We start from the raw sequence: 14859 nt of genomic DNA on the forward strand, positions 1-14859 counted from the left end.
ATGTACACATCACGTTAATTTTGTCATTTTTCATATGTACATTAAACAGTTTTAATAGTCAGACTCTTAAAATGGATAGTGTTACAGTGTTTAGGAGTGGGATATATCTTTACATCTCTTGCAAAAAAAAAAAAAAAGATGTCTTGTTGTGGGGTTGGGGGATTTACCTTTAAAAATAACTGGTTTTGCTTTACAGATTTTCAGCAAGTTGTCAGGAACTGAGACTGGTTCTCCTGAGCCCACCATTGGAGAGGAGGCTGGTCCCACCAAAGCAGAATGTGGCAAAGATGACAGGCTTCCTCCATCTGAGATTTCAGACATATTATTACTGGAGTTAGGTCTGGTAAGGATTTCCTCAAAGAGAAGTTGTTCAGCTTCATCTCATACCCACATTTGCTATCAGTATTAACTGCTTTTTGTGGCTCCATCAAACAGCTCATGACCTGTTACTACAACGCACACTATTATGCCAAGTTTCTTGGAGGACTGATTATGTCACTGCAACATTGGACATCACACATGCATCTAAAGATTTTGAAATGTTTATAAATAAACATTTTTAGGTAGGAATGCGTAAATAGAGAGACCTATGTGATATTGTGTAGTTGTGATTAGATGTTGTAGTTATGATTTGTGAGCTCTATGTGATATATTTAGTTTTACTCATTCTAAACAGTTTTTATTGCTATAAGAAGAAAGAAAAAAAAAAAACACGATTCAATGTTTGCTCAAGCATAACTTTTTCATGGTAATTTTGATATAAAAAATAGTACATTAGAAGAAAACATTTTGGGGAAACTGGGTTTGTTTTACTGCATGTCACTCTCGTCTGTATCTAGACTATGTAATCCAAGTGCCACAAATATTATGACAAATAATTGAAACAATGAATGGTACTGCTATTATGGACCCAAGTTATTATACTAATTTTAATATTCCAAAGGCATTTTGGTGTCTAAAAATGGACCCAGGCATCTGCTGGGATTTGTTAATGATTCAGTGACTGGAACCTAAGGAGAGTTAGGCTCAGAGCCTTAAAAACAAATCAATGGAAATAAAGCATCTAGGTGAGCACAGAGAAACCTCTCATATGAATCTGCATGTGTCTTTAAAATAATGCCTCCTTCCGCCCATTATTTTCTGAATAATGAGACAAAATCATTCCTTTGGGTATAGCTTACCATTTTTAATTCTGTTTGAAGCCTGTGGATTGAGCTGCAAGTTCCAAGTTTCAGTGGATGATGGAGATTCTGGCGACCAACCTTTATGGCGCTTTTTTGGAGGCCCTGAATTTGTTAATGTGCCTAAATGTTTCAGAGGAATATAAGAATAAAACATATACAGGTTTGTGCATGGTAATTCAGTATGTTTTGACTGACTTAATGTATTCAGCAAGTATGGTAGTAGAAAAGGTCAAGTCTATGAATATAATAATTTTGTGTGGTTTATTTTACTTTGTTGCATCCTGGTTAAATTTCTTGGAAATTTCTAGTGCAGAGAACTGCTAATTATCCAGATTTTCCTTATCTTATACCAATGCTTTCTCTCTACTAAGAAAAATACAGTATAAGTACAGAGACATACTAAGAATCCCTAAATGTACTAACATTTTGAAGTCAAGACTGTAGGCATTTTGCTCCTTTTATTTCTGAACACATGACACAGTGTTACATATAACTTGCTAACAAATAATATTCCCAAGGGTTTCAGAGTAATAGTAATAGACATCTGAGTTCTTTTCAACAATTTCCCCATTTACAGGATTTTTGCCACTTCCTGCTGATTCCATCTTCGGTTTTATGTCGTTCCATATTAACTCGTGTCAAACTACTTCTACACCTTCCTCCTACAGATGAATAGTTTCAACTTTTTTTTTCTGTGAAAATAACTTTCTCACAGTTTCTCTAGGAGTCATCTCTCCTGATGACTAACTTCTTTAATTTTCTTTCATCATTTTCTTGAGTCTCCTTGTGCACTCCTGCAAACTCCTAGAATGATGAGCTTCCACTAACATCAAGTATTTCCAATTATTCTAAGTCAATAGTCCTCCAGGAATTGCTCAGGAATTTGCAGGATTGAGCTATTTCTGTTTCTGGACATGACTACACTGAGGTCATAACAAGCCTGTATCTCCTGGCAGGATAGTTAGTCCCACATAAAACTGAGGCAATATAAGAATTTAATACAAAACGTATGGGTTTAATTTTGAAAAATTTATTAAAATTAAAGATAAACCCGACGCCTTCAGATCTAGAAGAAGATTGTTCTCTTGCAGACCCTCACACACGGATTTCTACTGACTTTGTCCCTTACGCTTTTACCACGCGAGGGCAGCCTTTGGCCATTTTGCTGCTCATCCTTTCACTTGGTTTCCTGGAACTGCACTGGGACAAAGTCACAAGATACTTAGAGCAAGACAAGGGATTTTTTTATTTGATAATGCTGTGCTCTTTCGTTCATATATGTTGATATGTGAAATAAATCCTTCTGAAATGAATTAGCAATAATGTGCTGATGCATGGAAAAAGAGATTAAGAACCTGAATGGGCAGAGATGGAGAATTTGTCTGTGATACCAGCAGGGAAACTTGGGAAGACTTATTAAAAAATAGAGCTACAGTTTGCTTCTAGCCATAGTGAAAACTAATTTTCCTCCTTAAACAAGCCAGTGACACAGTTTGTGACAGAAAACAATTAACAAAAATCATGATAATAATGCTACAGTGAGCACAGTTTATTGAATCTGGAGCTTGTTGCCAAAGTCTAGCTCTCCATCCCAAGGTGAACTGCAACAGTTCAATAGGAACTGCAATAGGAATGATCCTATGGGTGATTACTTATAAATATTTCTTAATTCCCTTCACAAAATCTGTTGGTGAAATTGATGCAAACTGACACATTCTTTAAGAACCTCGATTCAGAATCTGGTCTGCGTCTCTATTAAATTAATAAACTGTAAATATGAGGAAAACATCCAGTCAATATTATGAACTGTAACTGTGGCTGAAAACATCTGAAGATTTTTTTTTTCCTGGAAATTAATACAGAAAACAGTATTGGGGTCAGAAAGGACTTGGTAGGGAATGGTAATTTCTATTCATTCAGGAAATTACAATCATGATTTAATTTGTTTGATGCTGCTGTTATTAACGTAGAGTTTAGGGTTATGAAACAATAAATCCATACAAATACCTAACACTGAAGGTCTTGTCAGAGCAGACAGGTTATTTTTCATCAGCTGTTGTTTAGGTGATTCCTTGCCATTATAAACTGCTGAGCTGAATGCAGCTGTTGAGGGGATGTGATCTACGGCTGCAGCTGACAAGAAAAAAACCCCAAAGTGTTCACATTAAACATTTCTGGGTCAAGATCCTCAGCTGATACAACAAACCAATAATCTCATCATTTACTTTAACAGAGCCATTGGGATCTGCTCAAGAGTGAATACAATGCTGAATGAAACAATCCACTTCTGACCTCCTACTCCCAATTAAGTGCCTGGGCAAAATCTGATTCTTCAATAAAATGCATATGTTAGAAGCTGTAGCTTCTTTGCATGACCCTGGCTCTTACAGAAAGTTTACTCAAGAACCAGGCAGAAGAGAGATGTTTAAAATTCACCTCCATCCCAATCTTTCTCTAAGATTTTTTGAACTGTGCTGCAATTAAAAAAAAAAGGAGGGGGGGGGGAGGCGTTCTCAAGCCTAATATGTTTGTAATTAATGTAGCTTTTTTGTAAAATCTGAGAAAAAAAAAAGTCAATCTGTTATCATAAAGAGATTGATGATTTCTTCTGGAAGGGCATCAGTATTCCAGATCATGACTAACAGGCTTCTATCTCACACAGAGAATATACAGAATATAACCACCACAGATGTGCTTCAGCTCCCCTGTGTAAAAACCCAGGAAAAACCTGTAATACCCACAAGACACTAAAGAGCTGTTTTCATTATGAAGAAGCTCAGAGAGCTCACTCTAGCCTCTGTCATCTATCACCTTTCATTTATGTCAAGTTAATGGAAAAGTAAAGGTCGCAAAAAGAATTTTTAATACAAAGAAAGTTACAGATACTGACCATTAGTTTGTTTTTTAATATTAAAGTCACTTTTCTCAGCAGAAGAAAAAATTCACAAGCTTTTGAGCTGATGCCCATATAATGTCTGTTTTGAAAAGGTCTCTGGTCATAGCATAAAATAGACTGGATCAGACCAAAAAAAGCTAAAATTACACTGGATCCTGTAACAGTTGTCATTTATGACCAGACAAGTGACAGCTAGAAAAACACTTCAGAAATAAGGCCTTTTTAGAACATTCTGGTTTGGTTCAACTGTGAGTAAGCTGCAGAACACCTACTTACTATTTGCTAACCTTTTATACATAAACCTGGTGTGAGAAAATGGACAGCGAGAAGCCTTCAAACTGTAATTGCTTTCTTTGTTTGTAACAGATCTCTAATTCTATTCAACTTGTTTTATGAGGCAATGTGCTTACTTGTTTGTTTGTCTTTGCTTTCACACAAGTACAAGTACCCAAATACACATGCACAGAGGAGTTAAGTGGAAGTGGAACCCCGGCGTGTTTTCCTCCCAAGAGGTACCTGTTTGCTGAGTCCCAGCTGGAGCACTGGGGTTTGCAGGTGGCAGAGGCTCACTGGAGGTGCTTCCTGAGAGGCCCGAGCTTTCTGGCAATTGGAACAAGGTGCTTGAGCAGGTACTGGTTGAAGACTGCCGGCCTCTGAACTCTGTACAAAAAAAAAAAAGAACTTTCTTTCTCTTTCTGATAATTTCACACATGAATTGCTCAGGGGCTACAGCACTTGGAATGAAGGAACCAACATCTTCAGACATGCCAGGCTCATATTAGGTCAGACAATGGCTTTTACAGCTGCTCCAGCAGCCACCTGGCTGTAGAGAGCCTTTCAAATGGTCTCTCTTAGGCTTTACACAGACGCCAGTCGCCGTGATAGCTAAGCTTGGATGATGAAAACCAGAGCTTGAGGAAGACAGCTTCATTATCTTACCTGCGCCTTTCCAGCAGATTACAGATCCTTTGGTCAGAGCTCCCTGTGCATTCCTGACCAGATAATACTTTAAGTGTTTCTGTTTCTTGGGCTGAGTGGTCAGTTTAAGATTAATGTGATTTGAGAATTCTGTAAAGTAGCAGAAACCCTTCTTGCCACAGCCAACACAATTGCCAGAGAAGCCTGATAAAATAAACAATACACATAATCCAGTGAGATAGGTGGGTCACTGTTAATAACATTAAAACATGACTCTTTCCAGAGGAAAGGCTGTATTTAGGTGTTGGGGTTTTGGTTGGTTTTTCTTCATAGTGAAAATTTTTATTACCGTTTTCCTTAAAAAACATATTTGCACTTTGTACAGAAACTGTATTTTGTTTCAAATAACAGACTGCAAAAACACAGCCCCACCTTTAAAAAATAAAAATATGGGCCATATTTTTAATTTTCTCCCCTAGAAAAAGATCACAATTCCTATTTATTACCTACCTGTGAACAGTTTCTGACTGAAGAGCACTGAGTCAATTGCTTAACCCCAGCCCTATTCAGCACCACAGCACGTACATGCTTCACTTCTCTTTCAGTTTTCATTGACATATCATTCAATGCCACTGAATTTCACTTCACTCAGTTCAACGAAACATGCAATTAAGTCTCTAGAAATTAAGTATATTTAACCTACTATATTTAGATAGATCTAAACATATTAAAGTACCAAGTTCCTACTACAGACACTGTTTTAAAGAGGAGAAAATACTAAAGCATTCCTGGGCTATTAATTTAAAACAGCTTTGTCAAATTATGGCTGGACTGTGTCAGCACTTCACAGCAGTTGAAACTATTTATGATTACAGGAACAAAGTGTCTGCAAGTTTATAGACACAACAGAGACACAGTCCTTCCCCGTAAAGCTTTTTGTACTCAGGCTTGATGGGGCATTTCCAGGGATACTGCCATTTCCTCTATTCTGAGATACACAGCTTGGGCCTCAACAAGGGGCTCATGGTGCTGATGTCATTAGCATCCTAAATAAAGGGCACTGCTCACACAGCTGCCTTAAGATTCTTCTTTCTTTTGTCCATTTTACAAAGTATTTCTTAAGACATTTTAATCCTCATCAGACTAATGAAACTATCTGAAAATACTTATTGATATTATTGTCATTATTATTATTATTGTCATCCTATACTGAGCAATTAAGAGATAATCTTGCCCATGGAAATTTTGTCATACACATGACCTGAAGTATGACCTTTTCTTTAATTTTAATCATATAATGTACATTTTTATGTGTAATAATAGGAATTTAAATGAAAAGGGTCTATTCAGTGAATTGAAACAAGGTAAAAATAAAGGAAATGTATTACACATAGGGTGGACAATACCATTGAGAAGAAAAAAACTGGAATAAAGGATCAGTAATATGGTAAATTAAATTAAGAGACATTTATGAAATTTATTATTTCCATCACATATCTCAAACAAATTAAATTTACAAACTAATGTTCAATGCTTTTTTCTTTCTGTAAAGTACAAGCACTAAAACATAATTCTCTGTAAACACCTGTTGCTTGGTTTTCAACCTGAGCACTTTCATTAGTTTTCAAAAGGTTCAGAAGAATTTATTAAAAACTAAAGTTGATGTGGAGATTGGTCTGGTATCCATGGGAACAAGTGGCTAACAACCATTGAAAGCTCCCTATTATCTCTCTGATCCTAGTCAGTAGGATGATAAAAGTCATTGTGACTCATAAAATCAGGACAAGTCATGACTCTGCAGAATCCTCTGTGTTATATCAGTCAGCACAAAAGCATCTGTCTAACATCACACAGCCTTGAGTAGCTGCAATAAAAGCAACAACAAAAGGAAACAAAATTAGAACGGATGTGGCAAAAGCTGTAGAGTTGGCATGCATTTTATGCTAATTAAGAAATCATCAAAAATACTTTTGCTAGTAAATGAAAACTTTCCTATGTGGCAGCACACAGAGCATCACAGCAGCAGCACTGCAATTTTTGCCTGGTTGCCACCTAAAAGACCACACACGTTTTCAAATTTACTCTTTGTTTTTTTCCAGAAGTACACATTTTAGATTTTATCATTTTGCTGGGAGTGTCTTGACAAAGCAACTTGACAAAGCCATATGTTGAAGTATTTGTTCAATCCAAGTTGGACAGCAGACACAAAATCTTGTCATTAGGACTTCAGATTTTCAGATCACTTCTGTAAATTACATCTGCCCAAAGCAACTTTAGCAATAACTTCTACCTGAAAAAAAAAACTTTTGCCCTTATCACCTATTCTTAACTCTGCAGCATCTACTGGAAAATTAATGTACACTGTATATAGCATAAGGTGAGTCCTAGTAAAGACTAAACAGATCTAAATTGTCCACTTGTTTTGAAAGGCTTTTCAAGGATATTTTATAAGTTTATTTTTAAATTTTCCTTTAAGTTAAATTATCATCTCTCATGTCAAGTTTCTCCAGCCCCTCTGAGCGAGACTCAGTCCTTTCTTGCAAGCTCCTGCCACGCCCTTTTCCATCCATTCCCTGGGACTGACACTCTTTGGTGAAATCACTTCATTAATGCAGCTCAGCCCTGAAACCACAGCTAGAACACAGCGTGCTCTTATAGCTCCAGTGCAATAAAATGCTGTTCAGTCATTTCTCACTGCAGGGCTCTGCCACCCCTGCTCAGAGCATTTTATGTGGCAGATTGAGTAACACTGAGAACCCAAACATTTCATCATCCTCCTCTGAATGCCCTGTTCATGCCATGGCCCAAGGCAGCAGCTGGCAGGGGGACAGCTTGTTTCATAAACATGCTGCATTAAATATTCTTCCATACATTATAGAGAGCACAAAGGTCAGGGGACGTGGGTCAGCCATAAGGTGACCCAATATATCTATGTCATGGGATTGATTTCACAGGAGAATTAGAAATCAATGCCTGGAGTTTAGGGGCTAAAAGCCTTTCACCTTTCGGTCATTGGTTCACACCGAACTCAGCTCAGTTGTGACTAAAGGCTGCTCCCCTCTGAAGTTTGTTTAATCAGAAGGTATTTGATTGCATCTGTGATTTGTCATATGCATTTGCTTGAATTTGCTCACATCACAATAATCAATTGTCCATAATTTAAAAAGCTCTTCCACAGCAGGGACCTTGTGCTCTGAAGAAGGACCTTGCACCAAAAGGTTATGAAACCTGACCTAGCCTCTCACTGATAAAATGGTTCATTGGATCAACAGTGAGCCTGTGTAGGGATAAAGAGAGGTGCTCAGAATGGAAGGACATCCACTTGATATTTCATAGTCAAATCTTTCATAAAGTAGCAGAAAACGTTCTTCTTTTAAATGGGTAACAGGCTTTTAATTAACATTAATATTTTGGTGGAAAGTTTGCAGCTTGCTTAAACAAAGAATGATTGTATTTGCAACTTTTCACCACAAGTGTTTGTTCTTTTCAGTTTTACTCACAGAAAAAGGCACTCAAACACTGACAATGCTCCATGGTTTTCCCACCTACTCAGTACCACTCCATTTGAAGACTGAAGTCCTAAGTTTAAAAAATGAATAAAATCAATATGGTCAAGCTGGAGAGCTCTATTGTATGGAAAGTCAGTCCTGTTACAAAAGCCCAACAGATCATTGCATATTTATAAGAAGCAGTCACAATATTTTATACTACAATGTTTTCATCTTACATACAGCTTACAGTGCAAGCAAACTAATCTTTTCCTCTGTCACTCTGACCTCAGAGACCTACAGGGAAAAAAAAAAAAGAAAAGATTTCTTGTTCCGTGATAGGAAAGTAGGCAGCTGTTTGGTCTTTTGGAAGATGATGGGTGAATAGCTGCTTTGTTTATCATGAGAGACACCCCTGGATAGCAAGAACTAGGGTAAAAAAAAAACAAAACAAGAAGGGAAAAAATACCTTTGGGAGTGATACATGTTTGCTGCTTTAATTAGGAAGCAATAAATATCTCACTATCACAGATCATTTACTCTGTCTAAACATTCCTTTAGACAGCACAAAACTCAAGAAACAGCTTCCTAAAGGCAAAACCTGTAACTGCTTTGCAAAGCAGTTAAACCTGTGATCTAACAAGATTAACAGAGTCAGATGAGGAACATGCCTAGAGACATTTTCATTGTCAAAAATATAGTCTTTTCCAGAAACTGCTAAGGTTTTCTTCCTATGGAATAATACATCAATTGTAAAAACTAAAAACAAAACCACCTCCAACAGAAATAACTTACAAATCACAAGCACAGCTGCCTGGATGGTGGAACAATGTGGTAGCATTATCAATAAAATGGCACATGCCTCAGAGCAATATCAACAGTCCCAAATGGGAGCAAGATCTAAAGTCAAAATCTGTCCCTGAAACTATTGAGACATTTCCTGCTTTCTTCTGGTCTTTTTGTACAATCCACAGGCAGCCTCACAAACACGTGCAGCAGACCATAAGAAACCAGGAAATGTTGGGTTACTCATTGGTGTCTTCTCTCTTTAAATAAACTCTTTGAAAAAAATTGACAGTACTGAGGAACAGCTGCCTTACTAAAGTACAGTATATTAAGAGTAAAAACATTAAATTGGGGAAAAGGAAAATAAAATAAGTGAGGCTGAAGGGTTACAAATCCTGCGTCTGTATCACCAACAAGCCTTACTAAAAGTGTGGGATATATACTGTGACTCATGACAGCTCATTTCAATTGAAAATGAATCCAGTTCAATTTCCCTCTAAACTTACAAAGGCTTGAAGGGACCACTTTCCATGCTGTTTCAAAATGCCAACTTGTTTGACAGAAGTCAGAATACCAAAAAATAAGGCTTCTATGCTGTCTTGAAAAGCAAGACACTAAATAATTTCTCTTCTTCATATGGCGTGTTTTCAGTTTGAATCTACTGCCTGACAGAGGTCACTGTGCTACATTTAAAGATTATTTAGAGCAATGATGGTTCTGGTTTGTATCCCACTATGTGTCCAAAACCATGAGACTACTCATGGCTACTTCTAATTTTACTTCCCCTGATTTGACTTGCACTGGGATATGAAAACCTGAATCAAAGAATTGTTTATATCCAGTATAACCTATTGTACAAATGGTATACTATCCTCATGTTAGCATTTTTTGATTAAATTATGTATTATGATACATAATTCTTTTCATTATATGAGGGACCAGGAACATTATTTTATCTCTACCTTCCAGATGAAGACTTCAGATCTTAAAGTATGTAAGCTCTTTTGCATTTGAGCTTGTTGTAGAATACATAAAAGTCATACTACAGAGTTACTAGAATTCTCTGCCAAAGAATGTGCTTCACTGGGGTTTAAGTGTATAACAACAGTCAAAAATAAGCATTTAAATGGTTTCAGGAAACTAAAATGTATTAAATAAGCAAACTGAGGATGCTAGTAGCATAAAACCCTCCCAATTATGTTCCTGTTGCCTTTTTCTGTTCTTGTTTAGCACGCAATTAACAAATACACTACTTCCTCTCTGCTAACAGCCTAAGGAGCTTAAGCTGTTAATAGTGCTAGCAGTGAATGACTTGAGTGGTACAACATTCCTGTCTTTATCTTTAAAATGACAACACGCGGCTGATTTACAACCCTCCTAATTCTTTTACAATCACTGGTCAAATGCACTGTGACCAATCCAACTCTACAAGATCACATAGGAAAAGAAATTACTGTACATAGGATCACATTATGCACCTTCACACTCCACTGTCAACCCAAATGTCTTGAAGAGCTGCTCAAACTGAGATAACAATTGAGTTCATGTCATATCCCTCAGTGTTTGTTAAAGAAACCTCTTAAAATTATTGGGAAATATTTCCCTTTTGCTATTCAAAGCTCAGGCTGGTGCACAAATATATGATGCATCATTTTAATGGCGAACTCTGAAAACAATATACACATACCTGAGAGTGTCTGATTGAAAAATGAGTTCCCCCTCCAATTATGCACCACCTTTCCCAATATAAAAAAATATTCCATTTTAATAACATTAATATTAATTTAAGTAATTCACATGATTTCAGATTTTCCCTATTTGGCTTGATTTGAAAGAAGTTAATGGCAATCAGAAAGACTACGATAAAAATATATAGAAGGATCTATTTTTATGTCAGAAGAAGGATCTATTTTTATGTCAGAAATTAAACTTTTAGGTAGATTAAACACAATAAATTGAAGCATCCTCCTAAGAGTATTTTTCAAACACATAGTGTTAACTGAGTGCATGCGTAGGAAAAATTTCAACATATAATCACTCCTATTTAATTAAATTATGATGATAGCAAGAAATCATAGGTCAGGAACAGAACCCAGGCTATTGTTCAAACACAGTGGAGAATATTATCCCTATCTCAAAGAGGTAAATTGAACTGGTCATTATTTTTTGTAGTCTAAACTATCGTTAAACTGTTTATATGTATATAAGAGCCTGAAATTTCACTTGACATGCCTACAGTCCGTACACATCCGTATTTGGAAAGCTACAATAGACACAGGCAGCAGTTCAACCACTCCAGTTCCCAGATGTGCAGTTCCAGCACCTAGAACACGCAGCAGTCAAATAATGACTTTAGCCTTGGACTGACAGACAGAAGGTGATCTCTAATGAAGTGGCTCACTCTGTATCTTTCCAAAGTAAACACAGCCAGCTCTGACTTGTAATCTTCTGCATGACCTGTGAGCATTACTGTAGATGTGGAATAGAAATAAGATCTGCTGAACTCAAAAAAAAACCCAATTAGCTGTTAATTGAAGCCACAGAAGAATCCACTTACTGCAGGCAGGCACTTACCCAACAGAGCATTGCGCCCGTTGTCATCCGGCAGGAATCTTTTATCCACAGCACACACCAACAGGTGATCAGGTAAATTTGGTGACTTTGCACCAACAAGTAAAAATCCAGATGGCACCTCAATATGTTCATTAGAAATTGAAACCAGCCTCAAATCTTTACCAGCTTGGCAGAAACCTAGGAAAAAAAAATCCATTCAACTTATCTTAAGTTGACAAGATGTTTTTGTTTCCTGCTCACATTTGTCTTTGTTAAAGGACTTCCTGTATTTTTAATGAAAACCAAAGTCTTACCTTCTAAGATCAGGGGCATACTAAAAGATAATGTTGTTCCCTTGTTTTGGTCAGTCATAAACAAACACAAATTTGAAAATGCACAATGAAGTTTCTCTTGGTGGCAGTTGGTAACCTATGTATTTACAGGACTCATCACTATCATCATAACTTAGGTCAGACATTCAAAAAGGGAGAAAATAGTTCTCAAAATCTGGTAAATTTCACCAGATTTTCCTGGGTTTTCAGATATTTTTTAGAGCTTCATGGAATAAGATACACTTTAGAGAGGAAAGAGTGGTGATACAGCAATAAGAATTATCACACTCATTTTAGCAAATGCTATGCCTGCAAACTCAACAATTTAAAGGCTATGTTGCCTAAGAGAACAATAGTTCTGTCCTTGTGACAGGAATTACAACACAAATGCTTATCTGACACTGAACAAAGACCCTGCCAAATAGAAGAGCAACTGAGAGCCATCCGGCTTTATCTGACTGATATTTTTAGGAATTTTATATCATATAGATTATCTCATTATGACAAATTATAGGGGAAATAGCCCAAATTCTACCCTTTTCAGTAGGGCAAATGCTTCTAACAGCATGGTTTGTACTCTTACCATCAGTAGTGCAACATCCTTCTGGGGGAGGCTTCACCTGGTAAGAAACAGGAGGACTACTTGATTCTGAGCCTTCTTCTTCCTCCTCTTCTTCTTCTTCTTCCTCATTATCTGCTCTGTTGCCTGCTGCAAATTATCATAGCATAAATGACTTGGACAACTGAAAATGCTGGCAACAAATCAGTGAGTGAACAGGGTGACCCAGTTACAGAAAGTATTACTGCAAACTGGATTCTCTTCTCTTGACAATGACTTTACTGTTGCCAACTCTTGATAGTTGTTACTCCTTAAAGTTCCAACTTCCAGTCATGCTTATGATAGAATGTCTTTCAGCAAGAAAATAAAGATGTTAGTTCCTATGCAAAAGAAGTTCAAAAGCATGACTCAACTTCACCTGAGAAAGTAAAACACCCTAAAGGATAAATAAAAAGAAGAATCAACTTATTAATTTTTTTAATCACATTATTTTAAAACAAGTGCAGAATTTTTAGGGGACTAGCTTCTAATGCTTGAACTCTTGCTGATCAAAACAGCGTAACCGTATCCTTTGTTTATAATATTAACAGCCAATAAAACCTAAACTCATTACTCCTTGGCACTTTAGAATGTCCTGGCTACAGTCCAAGTACAGAATTTATTAATTAGGTATTGACCATGTCCTTGGTTTTGTACAGGACAGTGAAAAAACAGTTCCTGCTAGAAACTAGTTTCACCACAGATGATGCCACGACAAGAACACCTAATTCTCAGCCTGTCTGTCTCCTACCAGAATCCAGAGCTGCAAGTAATGCACCAGCACTCCCTGTACAGTGACAAGGAAAGGCAGATGTTCAGGAAGATTGTTCACATCAGCCTGTGCTCAGACTGTGCTAGTCCAGGAAGCACTGTGGAGGCAGTACTGAATGCTGGAGAGGAATACATGATGTAAGCTTCAATTTTTAGACTGTGTTAGGTGTTTTAGGGGGTCTTATTGCTGTGTGTTTCACCCCTTCAGCTAGAGACTGCCTCTTCTCTCCACCCAAAGGACAATGGTTTTTTCATGCAAGATTCAGCAGCTCCAGCAAAACTGACCATACTGACCAATGGCTCAGACACGCTCCTGGCAAACGGGACAAATTGTGGCAAGGAGAGGAGAGCAATTAACTGGAGAACGGGGAAAACACTTCCACAGACAGGACTGAGGAACATTTTACATGCAAGAGAGACAGTGCACGAGTACTAAATGAACCCAATGGGGTTTGTGTCTTGGGTTTGTAGGCTTCTAGCAGTCTGTAGGGCCATGCCTGCAGCAAACACAAGAGCTCCCACTGGCAAAACTGGGTGGTGAAGGGCTGCAGCTCCTTGAAGACCAGTAGGAAGCTGAATAGCTGCTTGTACTTGGGCAAGTAAAAGAGCAGTTAGGCACTGACATAACTCTGTTGATCCATGTTTTAGTCTTGAAACAGAAAAACAATGAAGCAGTGCAGTCATCCTCCAAAGCCCAGTGCCAACTCTTTGCTTCATTTGACTTCAGATCAGGTACTCAGAATCCCACAGGATATCATTAAGCATTTCTCTTTTCTTTCCTATGACCCTCCTCAGAATATCCTTTTACTTTTTGACAAATTATTGTACAATCATCTAGAAAACTACTATAGGATAAATGAGAGCTAGGGAGGAGAAAGTAAATCTGGAGTCTGAGGATTTATCTGTCAAGGTTATTAAGATTTACAGTCCAATCTAGAAGAGGATTTGAAGGGTATGTTTACTTTTGAACTCTGAACATTAAGCTCCAGTTGTGTGGTGCACACAACTAAGAACAGAACACTAAACACAACTATTTTAAGGGCACTGTCTAAAGACAAAAATGCTGCAACTGAATGAAGGGAAAAGTGAAACCCTTCATCTATGCTATTTAAGCAAAGGGTAAGTTATGTGTTATGACATAACTTGACTAATATCCAAATGTAATGCAAAAAGGCTGAATCTGTCTCTCCATTCCTTCCCCCAGCTCCAAGACAAGAAATTCCTTCCTTCCTTCCTTCCTTCCTTCCTTCCTTCCTTCCTTCCTTCCTTCCTTCCTTCCTTCCTTCCTTCCTTCCTTCCTTCCTTCCTTCCTTCCTTCCTTCCTTCCTTCCTT

The 14859-nt window shown here is 37.4% G+C and overlaps 1 protein-coding gene across 9 annotated transcripts in view; it reads right to left on the bottom strand.

Annotated features, from left to right (window-relative positions):
- The window catches only part of GREB1 (growth regulating estrogen receptor binding 1), an 86872-nt gene that overhangs the window by 37820 nt on the left and 34193 nt on the right, over nt 1-14859 (bottom strand). For 7 of the 9 annotated variants that reach the window (XM_064411928.1, XM_064411931.1, XM_064411930.1 and 4 more), the window contains exons 3-9: nt 12741-12866; nt 11847-12023; nt 5020-5202; nt 4597-4740; nt 3192-3317; nt 1182-1304; nt 168-305 (exon numbers count right to left, since the gene is read on the bottom strand). In XM_064411928.1, the coding sequence (XP_064267998.1) occupies nt 168-305; nt 1182-1304; nt 3192-3317; nt 4597-4740; nt 5020-5202; nt 11847-12023; nt 12741-12866 (1017 nt within the window). The remainder of the gene's footprint in view (nt 1-167; nt 306-1181; nt 1305-3191; nt 3318-4596; nt 4741-5019; nt 5203-11846; nt 12024-12740; nt 12867-14859) is intronic. The other 2 variants (XM_064411924.1, XM_064411932.1) reach the window with 1 other exon arrangement.

The sequence above is a fragment of the Passer domesticus genome, chromosome 3 (assembly GCF_036417665.1).
Source record: "Passer domesticus isolate bPasDom1 chromosome 3, bPasDom1.hap1, whole genome shotgun sequence".
In the NCBI taxonomy this organism is placed as follows: Eukaryota; Metazoa; Chordata; class Aves; order Passeriformes; family Passeridae; genus Passer; species Passer domesticus.